The sequence below is a fragment of the Eleutherodactylus coqui genome, chromosome 11 (genome assembly GCF_035609145.1).
Source record: "Eleutherodactylus coqui strain aEleCoq1 chromosome 11, aEleCoq1.hap1, whole genome shotgun sequence".
Classification (NCBI taxonomy): domain Eukaryota; kingdom Metazoa; phylum Chordata; class Amphibia; order Anura; family Eleutherodactylidae; genus Eleutherodactylus; species Eleutherodactylus coqui.
The window spans coordinates 7,260,045-7,275,235 of NC_089847.1; the positions used below are offsets into that span (position 1 = coordinate 7,260,045).

The 15,191-nt window shown below is 44.7% G+C and overlaps 1 protein-coding gene across 3 annotated transcripts in view; it reads left to right on the plus strand.

The window, feature by feature from the left end:
- Window positions 1-15,191, plus strand: part of LOC136581970 (fatty acyl-CoA hydrolase precursor, medium chain-like) — a 184,839-nt gene that overhangs the window by 156,353 nt on the left and 13,295 nt on the right. For all 3 annotated transcript variants that reach the window (XM_066582687.1, XM_066582686.1, XM_066582688.1), the window contains 4 exons: window positions 809-904; window positions 4,209-4,349; window positions 14,874-14,951; window positions 15,042-15,189. In XM_066582687.1, coding sequence (XP_066438784.1) covers window positions 809-904; window positions 4,209-4,349; window positions 14,874-14,951; window positions 15,042-15,189 — 463 coding nt within the window. The remainder of the gene's footprint in view (window positions 1-808; window positions 905-4,208; window positions 4,350-14,873; window positions 14,952-15,041; window positions 15,190-15,191) is intronic.

The following is a 15,191-nucleotide window of genomic DNA, read 5'->3' on the forward strand; positions in this document are numbered from 1 at the left end:
GTACTTTCCAAAAGGAATTATGGGTAATTTGAAAGTGAAACAGAAAGTGACAAAACTAATTTTCACACATTGCATAGACAGATTGGAGCCAAGTTCATATCCCACCACACAACATTATCATATATGAAACAGGGGGGATTGAAATGTTAACAGACATGGATTAGTATGGTGTCCCTATGCTTGTGTGGCCCCGAGCTAGTGCCCATCAGGCCCATGCGTTAAGATGGCACTGACTGTCCCATTGGATACAGGACAGTTGGGAATATTACTGAGTGAGTAAGAATTAATCCCATGAACCTGTTAGGGGAATTCAATAGTTCCGTCAATATGCTGTAAGGCTCCAAATCAGAGGTGGTTATGGCGGCCGCCGTGAGAAAGCAATGGACACCGAGATCAGGACTGTGTCTAAAAGCAACCTGTCTTTATTACAAAACATCTTCCTTTATATAGAATTTTTAAAGTCTATTATCAATGTGTGTACATTTCAGTCAGTCATATGCCTTTACATAGATAGCAGTTAATCATGAAGGCATTGCCTTTACTGGACACTGTTGCACACTGACCTTTGAACAGTGTAACAGAAGATAAGGAAAGAATGTAAGATATATATACTATTTCTATTCCTGTAACCATCCAATCTTACTGTGCAAACAACATATGAATGTATAAGCGTATCTCAGAGATGTTCATAGGAGACAAGATAAAAAGTATATGTATATATTTAGGCCCATAGCCTTCACAAACCCAACAACCAGTCCTGAAATGACTCTGTGCATTATCGGAATATAATATCTGTTTTTCCCTGCAGGTAGTAGCAAAGATATCGGGCTGTGATTTGGCTTCCATAGCCGACTGTCTGAAGAAGAAGTCAGAGGAGGAGATTATGGTTATTGCTAAAGCAATGGTAGGTGTTATAACTCTACGGCAATACAACCGGTAATACAACCCCTGGGTGACTTTGGTATCCGAATAACATAAATTGCACAATTTCTCTTACTACTTTATTATGTGCCCCCTCTGATGCCCCTTTTATCTGCTGCAATAGATTGGATGATGTTCGATTCACTTCATTATTAAATAGCAGCCACTTCTCTGCCGGGGTCCTGAAAGTCCAAAGTCTTCCGTCTTTACTGAGAACATCTCCTGCAGTTCTTTTTAATCTTAGATTGATAGAAGTCAGCATCTGTGGCTTGCAGTTGACTGGCATGTAATATGTAAGGCACCCGTGGTAGTCAGTGGATAAGAGCACCTGTGGCAGACAGACAATGCATCCTCCATAAACATCAAACCTTTCTCTAGTGTATTCTTGAGGCAGATCGGGAATCATACGTAAATACATAAAATAAGAACAATGTCTAATAGTAAACCTGTGTGCAGCTCAACCAATCACAGAGCAGCTTTCACTTTACCTCAGTAGTGTAAGAGCAGCTGTGATTGGTTGCCGTGGGGACCAGAGAGCCTCACTGCTGGATGCTTCAGCTAAATGAGGCCTTTGGGCTCCTGAAGTTCTTGCTCTCTGCGCAGCACCGCGGTAACATGAAGCAAAACGGTGACTCCGCAACAGCATGCGCAGACAGTAGTGCGGTACGCTGAAATTAAATATGCCATTTCACTGCAAACTTACGGACTAGTTTACAGAGGAGAGGCGCCTGATGGAGAAACAATACAATGTTGTCATTGAAGTTTTTCACAACTGGAAGGGCTCTAGAACAGTCTTGAGGGCTCGTTCACACAGATATGAATATTACACGTGTAATATGGACAGTATATAACACAACACATTAATTTCTATGAGTTAATTCACATGTTCATATTTTTCACACAACTTTTAATTGTACAAAAAAAAAAACAGAATGTCAAATTTGGTCCATATTACGGACTGAAATAGTCCATTCAAATATATTGGAATGCACATTATACATGTGTATTCACTGTGTATTTGTGCTGGAAATCAATGGGGGCTATAATGTTTTTTTTCTTCCGCATGTGAAAAACTTATTTCTCACACATGCAACGACACAACACAAAAGAATACATGGTGTTTCAGTCTGTGAATACGCTGCATATACACAGACTAAAATCTGCTGTAGCCTGTGTGAATGAGCCCTAGAGGAAGAAATGTGAGCGCAGTTCTAGAGAGGTCTGGAAAATCAATTCACCGAGATCATTTAATGACAATGCATTGAGTAGCACATCAGTAGATTTGTATGCATTATTATAAAATGCAGGTTGTCCAAGGATTGATGGCAGATGACAAGCCACATAAATAGGGAATCGGTACGGAAATGCTTGATCGTATCAACGCCCATAGACGCTTTCTTGGAACCATACAGGGGCCCATTTATCAAAGTTTGTAACGACCAATCAGAGCACACCTTTCATTTCTTAAACTGCTGTTGCAAAATGCAAGCTGTGCTTTGATACATGAGGCCCCTTGTTCTCAGACGAGGCCACATTTCATCTGTCAGGATATGTCAGGCGGCGTAATATGTGGATATGGGAAAACAAAAATCCCCATGTCTACAGAAAACATGTCTGAGGTGTTCAGAGTTCCCTCAACAACACTTTCCAGATCTCTGGATTAGATATGTCCAATAAAATTTGGTAGCCTTCCCCTTCATCACTCCACTGGATTCCTTTCTCAGGGTTTACATGAAGGACTGTGTAGTCACAACTACAGTCAATGTGTTGCATGGACTCCCCACTGAGGTAGCGACTCCCAATACAAAGGAATCCCCATGGTGGAATGGTGTCCTCTCAGAATGGCAAGAAATAATGGCTAAATGAAGGGTGGAATGTTGGCACCTCTTGTGCCTGCTGACATTGTTGGAGCAGGGCTATCCTCCACCTGGGATGGGGCTAGTGTAACCAGGGCGGTTTGTCTGCCTCATTTTCCCTGACTCTGATAATTTTCCTATCACATCTTTGAAGCATGAGGGAAAGCGGGCGGGAAGAGAACAGATGATCCGCCATGCTGAATGACTGTTATTTATTGCCAAACAACTCATCCAGAACCCTGAGGCACAAAGTTACTTAAACGGTTGTGAACAATTAACAAAATGAATGTCGCTTAAGCGCAGATACCCGATGCACTCATAGCACAAATGCTATCCCTGTAGTCTGAAAGCTAAGGGAACATGTCTCTCTGTGCCTGGCAGTGGGGTATGGTCCAATAAGCGCTGTCATGCTGGCATTCACTTTCTCAGCAATCTGTCCATTTTAACTTTGTTCTCAACCCGAGGAGCAGACAGGGCCCGGCAGAGAGCATGTGGCAAGCTGTATTACACTAGAGCAGTACATGGGTTTTTTTTTGCATAATATAAAGTCTCCATATTGCTACTTCTCAGCTGGAGATGCTCCAACGGCTCTCGAGGCTCTGTCTTGGACAATCTAAAGCCTAGTGGCCGAATCAGAGGCCCTGAAACAGAAACCATCTGCATGTCAAACACAATGTGTCTACTCCCACCAGCGGCTACACCACTGAACACTAGAACCCTTTCTGGTTCCTGTATCATAGAAAGGGAAATATAAAAACGAACAATCACTGAAAACAGCTATATACCTATTAACACAGGAGGGCAAGCATGTGCACCAACCTCAGCATGCAGGCAGCCAAATGCCGAATGAGACCACCAATTACACCTGTGGAGGACACCAATGAGACAGCCACTCAGCCTCCTAAATGGAAGGGGGTTGCTACTTAGTGTATACTCCTACACAGAGTAGATACAAAGTGTCAGGTTGCTTGTTTGCATGGTGCACTACATGTATCAGGATGGTCTGTTAATGACACCATAATAATTTGGCGGGCTGCCCTGCACCTTAAAAAGTGAACCACATTGGTACTGTCTGAGGCTGGTGCACATGTTTCCCCACCTGTGTTAGTAAGTATATGGCCGTTTTCAGTGACCCTTTCTGGTTCCTGCACTGCCCATCACATGCTCTCCCATCAACTACAACATCACAATATAATGCAGGGAAAGATGCATCTTCATTTCCCCACCATCACACTTTCTACTCTGCAAACTGATAAAACATGGGAGGTTTGAAGAGAACACGCTATATATTCTTCTATAGGGACTGTGCTCATAGCACCACTATTTGTGGGAGGTCTGCATATACACTGACCTATCAGATGTCTGATCATCCATTACCCGCTATGTATGACAAGTTCCATGTTCTGTATGTCTCATCTGTTGTCTCTACAGGGCATGCTGCCTCTTCCTGTCCATGTGGATGGCGTCTTCCTACCTAAACCAGTAGAGGAGATGTTGGCTGACAAGGAAATCAACAAGGTCCCGTTTATCATTGGAATGAATAATCAGGAGTTTGGCTGGCTGGCACCATCGGTAGGTACAAAACTTCTTAATAGCCTATTTAAGGGATGCTATTCTTGAACTTGCAGTGTACACATTGCTGCAGTGACTCGGTATGAATGGATCCCATGTGGCCTCTGTTCTTAAATATCCTATTGGCCTTACAGGAACAATAAGCATTAAGTGGGAAATAAAATTATTCAAAAAAGGCAGGAGTCAGCATTTTGTGCCAGGGGCACATAAAAAATGCCTACCTTCCTGCAAAGTTTTTGGCTAGTAATTATATTATATACAGATGTTGGAACCTGTGACCCCTCCCAACTACCCTCAGAAGTTGTGCTTACTTGTGCAGCACATACCCCTGTACTAGGGGTGCCAAAGGCTCTCTTGGTTTCCAGACATTTCAGAGAATGAAAGATTTGAGCCGTACCAGTAATATATTCACTCTCCATATGCATATCTGCACCTTCATCACCTGAACCATATCTTGGGTCCTAACCAGGTTTTAGCTGGGCTTCAATCTCCATATTCACTGTGATGTCTTTATTAGTCATAACTAATGATAGCAGCTGTACAAAGGAAGAATGGAGCAATTGCCTAAAGCAACCAATCAGATGACATTATTACTATTGAGATGAAAACTGAAATCTGGTGGATTGTTTTGGGTGTCTCATCCATATTTCCTTTGCAGTAGCATACCTATACATTAAATTACAAATAATAATAACTAACTTTCATTATGACCCCCAGCGAATCCCAAGCATTTTCCTTACTGCACTTTATCTTTGCGCCCCCTACCCCAATTATTTCAAGCAGTTTCTTTCCATATTTTTAGGGATCTTTTGGCAGTAATAATGGAGGGCTGTAACTGTAACCATAACCTTGTATTATATCAGAAGTTACATAATGCCCGCCCTTTGATGTCCTCCATGTTGATACCACTGGGCTCTGGGAGTTTCTCCATATTTATTCCACTTGGTTCTTGGAGTTTCTCCTCCATGTTGATGATGTTGAGCTCTAGGAGTTCTTCCATGTTGATGCCATTGGGCTCTGGGAGTTCCTCCATATTAATGGCACTGGGTCCTGGGAGTTCTTTATGACTTCTCTCTTCTTTGATGGAAGTGCAGCTTTTCATACACCTAGGAATTCTTGCCCAGGTTTTTCGCAGGAGTGCTTGGTTTCTTAGATTTACTTGGCTTATCCTGGCCGTCACAGCGATCATTCTTCTCTTCTGGTATATGCCCGATCTTATCAGCTTCTCCCTCTAAATGGTTTTTCTTTTTTGCCTAAATTTTATCACAAAGGCAAAAAAAATGAAAATCTAGAAATCCACAGGGATCGTCGCTCTCACTTATTCTCTGCAGGCTGAAGAAAGTGAATGCAAGGATCCATAGAATCATAGAATGGTAGAGTTGGAAGGGACCTCCAGGGTCTTCTGGTCCAACCCTCTGCTCAATACAGGATTCACTAAATCATCCCAGACAGATATCTGTCCAGTCTTTGTTTGAAGACTTCCATTGAAGGAGAACTCACCACCTCCCATGGCAACCTGTTCCACTCACTGATCCCCCTCACTGTCTAATATCTAGTCTGTCTCCTCCCTTTCAGTTTCATCCCATTGCTTCTAGTCTTTCCTTGTGTAGATGAGAATAGGTCTGATCCCTCTGCACTGTGACAGCCCTTAAGTCTCAGTCTCAGCCTTCTCTTCTGCAAGCTAAAAATTCCCAGATCCTTTAAGTGTTCCTCATAGGACATGATTTGCATTCTAAACCGTACACCTTGCTAAGAAGCCTTGTACCAGTGTGATGTCTAAATGTGATTTTTCTCAGTAAGAGAAACCAAGTAATCTTGTAGATATGATACCTTTTAATGGATAACAAAAATGCATGATGTTATAGCGAGCTTTCAAACCTACTCAGGCTTCTTTCTCAGGCATTATAGAATAGATCTAAAGACGCATTAATATAAATATAGATACATATGATTACATGAAAGGAAACAAACATGGTGTTAATGATTTGCACTTAAAATTGCAAACTTGTAGAGCTCTTGAGCGGCCAAATGATGAAGAACCACCACAAATGACCCCTATTTTGAAAACTATGCCCATTATGGAATTCATCTATGGGGGTAAAGCGTATTTCAACCCCACAGCTTTTGGCTGAATCTAAGCAAAGCAGAAGGAAAAAATTATTGTTTTAAAATGACACAATTGCCCAAAAATTAAAACGTTTCTTTTGTACATCACACATTTGAATGAAGTCTTGCACCCCAAATGGTTACCCCTGTTTGTCCTGTGTTCAGAGGCATACCCATTGCAGACCCAATCTGCTTACTGGACACGTGGCTAGGAATGGAGGGAAACCCATTGAATTTCAGGACACAACTGAATAAATTCCAAGCCGCATTGCTCACTTATGAAGAAAAAAAATTAACTCCCTAAAAAAAATCCCCCCCCCACACACACACACACACACACCTCTTTGGCATTCCCTAAATCTTTGATAAAAGTAATAATGTAAACTGTGTGGTTTGTCAGAAGACAGGGGTAATTACGGGGGCTAGTTGGGATGGACACATGGAGCAATAAAACCAGGTATCCCCCCTCCTCCCATGTTTGCTGTAAACCTAACACTTTTTGGGGGTATTTCTTGACCAAAGTGGCGCTCTGTGAGGTTCCGCAAGCTTGCTGAGGTGCGGCGGTCTCACAGAGAAGGCATTCAACAAGCTGTTCCTGGAACAGCAGGAAGGTGAGCGTTCCCGGGACTTCTTGTAAATTATGTAGACATTGCAGGTAGTGATCTGAATAATGCCAGGCTCTCACAACCATATAAGTAATCCACTTACAGAGGCTGGCAGTGGATCCCAGCTGTGAGCCTGGCTGTGGCCCTGCGTACAGTGCATAATGTACTGCTAATAACTGCATACTCACATAGGCGGTCACGTGCAGTACACCTTTTTTGTAGTTGCATATGGACTGTGGGTATATCGGCAACCATAGAGCACAATAGGCTCTATGTCACGGATATCCGCTGTGCATGGAATATGCTGCATTCTGTTTTCTGCAAATGGATTACATACTTCTGACCCGCTAATGTGAGCGGAATTGTGTAACCCAATGCATTAGATTGATCCGCGTATTACCACAGATCAAACATACGGAAGCTGTAATTTCTTTCTGGTCGTGTTAGACCAGCCTAAGGAAGATTGTTACGTTTTATCATGTGACGAGGGACATCAGCCACAAGACCTCCGGTCACTGCTCCAGGCTCTCGGCTACCTTGAGAGCTGAGAGCAAGGAGATTTTAAATTTCCCGGGCCCTCCCCGGCTCCTGCGCCTCTGTCCAGCATCTTGCCTGCGGGAGCATGCACAGAAGCCAAGAAGTTTCATCTCCCCTCAACAATCGAATCAGTGAGGGGAGATTAAACTTTTATGTGATTGCCATTATCCATTGGATAACAGCAATCATGTGACTGGAGGCCACTTTGCTGACGGGCGCATGCGCCGAATCTGGGGAAAAGTCAGCAGATAGAGATCTCATCGGGGGACATTGCCGGAGGCCTTAGGTAAGTAATTTCACCTCCTCTCACGGATCGGATCTGTGACAGGAGATGAAACTAACTTTTTTTAACTTTTACATAATCACCATTATCCATTGGATAACGGTGATCACATGACCAACAGCCGCATACAGCAGCCTCCTGTTAACTCTCCAGGCCTTCAGCTACATTTGGTTGCCAGGAGCAGGAAAATTTAAAATTACCCATCAATCCTCGGCTTTTTGCGCATATGTCTGCCATTTTGCCGGATAACTGCAATCATGTGACCTGGGACCGCGTATCACAGTCCCCAGTGACATCTCCCTGCTTTTGGCTACTCATGATTGCTGGTAGCAGGGAGATTTTAAATCTCCCAGGTTCCCTAGCTTTCTGTGCATGCGCCTGACTTTTTCCGTCTAGTGCGTATGCGCAGAAGATAGCAGGTCCTGGGAGGACCAGAGCGCTGCGGGCATTGTAAAAAATGGAGGTGAGTACTTTCAACCCCCCTTATGGATCCCATACGTGAGGAGAGCTAAAACGTTAACTTTATTTGACTTTTTGTTTATTTTATGCGATCGCAGTTATCCCTTGGATCACGGCAACTCATGACAGCTCCAGGCTGTCGGCTACCTCCAGCAGCCAATAGCAGGGAGTTATCACCCACGCAGACCCTGGGGCTTTAATCCCCAGGACAAGTGTGTTTTTACGGCATTGGGGATTAAAGCGCAGAAACCCAGGATGTAAAAACACACATGAGTGGTCACTAGAGGGTAAACATACATAGATTAGTATGGGACCCCTAAACTTGTGGGGCCCCCAGCCAAGTGCCCATTGGGCCCATGTGTTAAGATGGCACTGGCTGCAGGTTCAAAATGCCCTCTGCAGATCAATTTCCGCAGTGGATTTTTTTCTGCAGTCCGTGGATGAGATTTCTTGACGTTTCAATCACTTTTGCTAAAATGCTGCATATTTTCGTTGCTCAAAATCCCAGCACATCTGCCTTTTGAGGACAAATGGGGCCCTTTTGCTTCGGACAACCTGTCAGGCACAGGGCGCCCAACAGTCGCCTCAGCAGTGATGGTTCCCAGGGATGATCATTCCTGTTCTTTCATCCCTTTCACAGTAAGGATAGCTTCAAACAGGGGGGCGTGGCCTAACCCATGAACAGGACGGACGCAAGACCAGAGAGCTCCCAGGGTGAAAGTAATGACCCTGCTGATACCCTGATCCACGGGGCCCAAAACCACACAATAACCCCCCCTGAGTGAAGGGGAGTAGAAAGAGGGGCTGTGTGACCTGCTGGAATGACCCGGAGGATTGCAGCCTAGTGCTGACTACCAGGGGTGATGCAGTCAGGAGCTTGATTTGCAGGAGGACCCATGAGCAAGTGCATCAAGTAGAGCCAGGAGGTGGAGGGAAACCCCGCAACTTACCCGTAGCAGGAAGACCGAGCGAGTGTATAGGTGAGGAGGAGCGAGGAGGGAGATCTGCGGGCACGCTGTTGAGACCCACGAGCGCTAACTATGGCCTGCATGGCAGGCAGGGGAACGCTCTGCAGCAAGCAGAGAAACTCCTGAAACATACCAAGACAGCCTGCAGTGGGGGGAACAGAGGAGGGAGAGACCCCAAACTGTAAGCCACAAAGGGAGGATAAGGCCTGGGCTTAGAAGCAGCCCCCATCCTGCACAGCAGCCCTCCTCCTCCCTTAGCCACACACAATAGAAGATAATGGTCACCCTCCTCAAAAGTGCAGGAAGAGAGAAGAGGTCACATATATTGCTCTGGTGGAGCTGCAGAGCTTTGCTCCAACCACTTTCAGACCCGTACATCAAGGACTGAAATTTATTACCTGCATGAATAGCTGGAGTCTGTGAGCTGAGGAATAAGAGCAGTGGAAGAGACGCTGTGAATCTGCAGAAATAAGATCTCTGCTGTCACCTAGTGGTCTTTTACTGGAAAGACACCCTATATTATATTCTTGCTATAGAACCTTGAGTTTGCAACTGTAAGCAAAGTGCCAGACTGCAGTTGATGTGACAGACTCATAATGATATATATTCTGCTCTCGGCTATGTTTAAGAACCCCCGAGAAATAGTAAATAGAGGAAATTCCCAGAGGACTTCCCCTGTTATACTACAACAGATTTGACAGGGTAACACCTTCACTTCTGGCTACATTCTTCTATACCTAACACACACATTCTGCCTGCATGGCCCCTGCAGAGCAAACAAAATTCATTAATAGGGTGAACAGATTGCAAAACCTGGTGCTATGGAGGATGCCCAACCTAATACAACTGGCACACCTCAGGGGTCTCTGCCTGCATCCAGTACTCCAAGTCCAAGCATTGCAGATGTACTGAGAGCTATTACAGAGAGACGATCTGTGCTTTCAGAGAAAATTTGATGTCCTACAATCTGAGTTTGGATTACTGCGGGTGGATGTCCATAGTCTGCGGCAGCGCACTACTACAGTGGAGACCCAAGTTTCTGACTTAGAGGACATAGTCACACCATTCAGGGTGTAAGTGCAGGCACTTGAATCGGTCACCATAACCTAGTAACTGAAGATCAATCTACTGGAGAATCACTCCATCGCAGCATCAGAATGGTCAGCCTACTGAAGGGAGTGGAAACGACCCTGCAAATACCTTGAATCACTACTCAGGGACTTCTATGGCTCTGACTTCTTTTCAACCCTCTTTTGTGTGGAGCGTGCGCATCATATTCCGGCTAAACCCCCACCACCAGGAGCACCTCCACGCACGTTCATAGGCTAGCATGTAAGAATTTTCCCCGACTGCTCTCTATAAGTACAGAAGCGTCGTCAGAAGTTCACAGAGGCAAAGCATCTCCTACGCTCCAAACAGCTGGACTATGCAATGCCGTTCCCAGCTAAGTTTTAGGTGATCAGAGACAACCGGGCTCATTTCTTTGATAAGTTGGAGGATGTGATTGCCTAGTTAGAGTTCCAATAGATGCATGTCCCATATTTGCATTAGTGTAGCTGCTTTATACTGTCTGCTGCTTCTCCTCCTCTCTCCTTTGGTTTTTGTCTGGTTGACCCCAAATACAGATTTAAGCCTGTAAATCAGATATGCTTTGGTTTTGTTGGGGGCTCTTGGCCTTGGGAGAAGGATTCCTCCGTAGCTGAACAGACCCTTTCCCTGCATTGAGAAACCGATTTAAATGTTTCAGGGATGTAAACCTGTCCTTAGTTGGGTTGGATGGGTAGGGTGGGGAGAGAAGTTGCTCTTAATTCCCAATGGCTGATAAACTTAAGCGAATCTCATGGAACGTCAGAGGCCTTAATTCTAAAGTAAAGAGAGCCCAATGTTTAATTTTCTTAAAAACCACTCCTCCCATATCCTCCTGCTACAAGAGAGGTGTTACAGGGCTCTAGAGTTATGGCGCTTAAGCATGCATTTGTCAACTCCGCCTACCACGCCACATATTCCAACTATGCTAGAGGCATGACTATCCTAGTGGCTCAATCTATACCATTTACCTTTGAAATCCTACATATTGACTCTAATGGCCATTTCCTTATATTGCAGGGCTCCTTCGGTGGGCAACTCCTAAACATAGGTAACATTTATATACCTTCCCCAGCTGCTACTCAGGTGTTGCATGATGTTATGGCTAAAGTGGTGCTTTGGACGCAGCCCAATTAGTACTGATGGGAGATTTTAACCAACTTATGGACCCAATACGGGACTGTCTTTGCCAGACGACCTCTGTGGGAACCCAACTACCAACATGGGCCTCCTCTTACCTGCTGGAGGACATCTGGCATCTGAAACACCCGCATGATACTGCATACTCTATTCCTTCTGTGTTGCATGGCTCCTTTTCCAGAATGAATTTGCATTTTGGGTACCCGGAATGTCTTCCCTTGGTGTGCAACGTCTCTTACTTTCCCCGAGGTATCTCTGATCATGCACAGCTTCACTTAGTTCTAAATTTGAGGAAGGGGGACCCATCCAACATGGAGGTTTAATCCTCTATGGCTAGATCAACAGGAAGCCTAGATCCATGCTGATCCGGAGGCAGAGACCTATTGGGAGTCAATGCTGCTTCAGCGCCTGAGTCTGTGGTGTGGGAGGTCTTTAAGGCCTTCAGCAGGGGCTCTTTCACGGTACCTATATCTATCCATAGAAAGTCCCTACAGCAGAATAGATTCGGCTTGGAGTGCCGTATCTGTGAGGCAGATGTTACGAGCCCCACTGAAGCCAACCACACGGTGCTTAATAATCTACGGAGGCAATATAGACTACCACTGCTTGACTACACCAAGAAAAAGCTTGTGCATTCTCAGCACCGCGTTTTTGACCAAAGGGACAAAAATGGCCAACTATTAGCTTATCTTGCTAGTGAAGACGATATCATACCCCCAATTGTGGCAGTCTGGGATGTGTCTGGAACCACAGTCATTGACCCTGAGCTTATCAATAGTACATTTACTAACTTCTACACCACTCTGTATATGTCTAAACTAAGACCTAAGCACTTACCTCGATACTATTGTATTCCTAACATTACCCCAGAGTAGCGTGACTATGCTAGTTGTAAACTTAGAGCTGGTGGAGGTACACCAAACAGAAAATCCCTGGGCCCAGACGAACTCCCTATACAGTGGTATAAAAAAACAGGAATTCATAGCCCTGAAACTCCTCAGTTATATAACTATATCCTTCGTGAAGTGATCTTGCTGGCAACCATGCGTGAGGCCCTGATGGTTTTAATTCCCAAACCTGGAAAGGACCCAGCGGACTGTGGCTCATACCGACCCATCTCCCTCTTTAACGATATTAAAATTCTAGCAAAAGTACTGGCAATATGCATTAATAGGGCCCTTAGCCATATCATACATGCTAATCAATTGCGATTCATACCAGGCAAGAGTGCGACCATGAATGTTAGATGACTTTTTACTAACCTTGCATTATCGCACTCCAACTGGGTAAGGCATACTCTGGTCTTCATCAACTAAACTAAGTTTTTTGATTCAGTGGAGTGGAGATATCTGTGAAAGGTGATGACTTGGTTTGTTTTGGGGCGAGCTTCATTAACTGGGTGCAAACACTGTACTATCTTCCGATGGCTCGGATACACACAAGCTCCTATATATCTAAGCAGTTCTCCCTGGCTAAAGGAACACGTCAGGGCTGTCCCCTGTCCCCAAGGCTTTTTGTGATTGCAATCAAACCACTGGCGATCTAAATTAAAGCGTCAACTGGGGTCGCGGGGTTCCGACTTAGGGCATATGAAGAATGTGTGGCACTATACACGGACGATGCTCTCTTATTTTGCAGGACCCAGAATCCTCCTTGGCTGCAGTACTTTATTTTTGATACATTTGGAATATACTCTGGAGTGAAGGTCAATTGGGATAAATCTGGGCTGCTGCCAGTCGATACCCCTGGAACCTCTTTGTCCCTCATTGCCCCTCTGAGTTGGACAGACAGAGTTACTTATATTGGGATAGTGGTGTGAAAGTCTGCTGACCATTTCTATACAGACAACCTTGCCCCACTATTGCAATGGGCATGAGTTATGGCAACCTGATGGGCTTCACTCCCACTGACCTTTGTAGGTCGAATAAACCTATTTAAAATGAAGCTATTGCCCAAATTTCTATATATATTCCAGAATACACCTATTTTGATCCCTAAAAAGCTTTTTACGGCTCTGCAAAAGATACTCCTCCGTATATTGTGGAGAGGATCCATCCCAAGAATTACACTAAAGACTACCTCTCTGCCTGTGGAGGTAGGGGGGCTAGCCCTACCCCATTTTCACTACTACTACCTGGCGAGTCATTTGGTATGGACAGGGTGGTGGCTGTCCTCTACTGATTATAACCCAGTGATGAGGCTGGAGAACAGAATATTAAGTCCTGAACAAAGTTCGAGAGGATTATTGCTAAGGGGCCAACTTTGTACATAAATACCCTGCCTAAACCTGCCTAAACCTATGTGGGTGACCCTTATAGTTTGGAGCAATAGTCCCCTCCTACTCCCCTGTGGAGAAACCCGAAAATCCCGCACTTGCAAGAAATGCCAGAAATTATCTTCTGGAGGCGCCATGCGATAACTACCCTCTCTGATGTGGTTGAGAGTGGTGTACTTGGTACCTTCTCACAGTTACAGATATGATCGGGCCTTCCTAATAACTCTCTCTTCAGATATCTGCAGCTCTGTCATGACCTTGGAGCTCTATTTGGAGGCCTGAATATAGCCCTCGCACTGACCCAACTAGAAGACCTGGCATAGATGGCCAACATTCTGAAGCCACTCTCTTGTTTTTATAGGCAACTGACAAGGGGTCTTGCTTCGCTGAGGGATTGGCTCTGAAATAGTGGGGCATGGACATACCAGACCTATACTTGAATGACCGAGATGGCCTTTTGGCTAGCTCGGGGCTGCCCTTGATCAGTGCAAGGGACAGGTTAATCCAAGTCAAGTTCTTGCACAGAGTCTACTATTCTCCCACTATTCTGTGTACCATGGGCCTAATACCCAATGCAGACTGTCCAAGATGCTTAATAAGTGTAGGCACAATCATGCATATGGTTTGGGAACGCCATGTTTTGCAGACCTATTGGAGAGAAGTCCTTGGGTTTATGAAGATGCACCTAGGAGCCCCGCACATCCTGCATCCTAAAATTTGGCCCATTAGCTTTGTGGAAGACATTCTGGTTGATACAGTAGCACACACTCTGGAAATACCCCCCCAAAAAACTACTAGGGCTGAAGTAAATAGAGTCATCCCTCTATATAAATTAACATATATGGCCTAAGGCTACCCTGCCAAATTTGCTAGGATATGGGGCCGATGGGTTGACGGCCCTAATACCGCATCAGGTGTATCTGACTAATTTTTTGGCCGAGAGGAAACTGAGTCTCTCCTTTTCTACTCCTCACTATGTGCAAGGATACTATGTGCAGTGAGGTTTTGAACAATGTTACTATGTTACTGTATAATTATATCCTACTCATTATCATCTGTATTTAGTCATTTAACCTAACGGGAATGATGGAAGGAATGACACGGGAAACAGCAACATCGAATCTTCAAAATCTTCCTCTCATGGTGAGATACGATGAACATATTTATGTTTTCTCATTACCTAGTTAGCTTTCTATGAAGCCCTGTTTGTTGGCCATAATGTTAATTTTACAGGGTCCAAACCCTAAAGCCATTCCTTTCCTTATTGACGAGTATCTTGGTGACATTGATGATCCGGTGGAGATCCGTGACCGCTTCTTGGATTTGTGTGGCGATACAGCGTTCGTTATCCCAGCTCTACGGATTGCAAAACACCATAGAGGT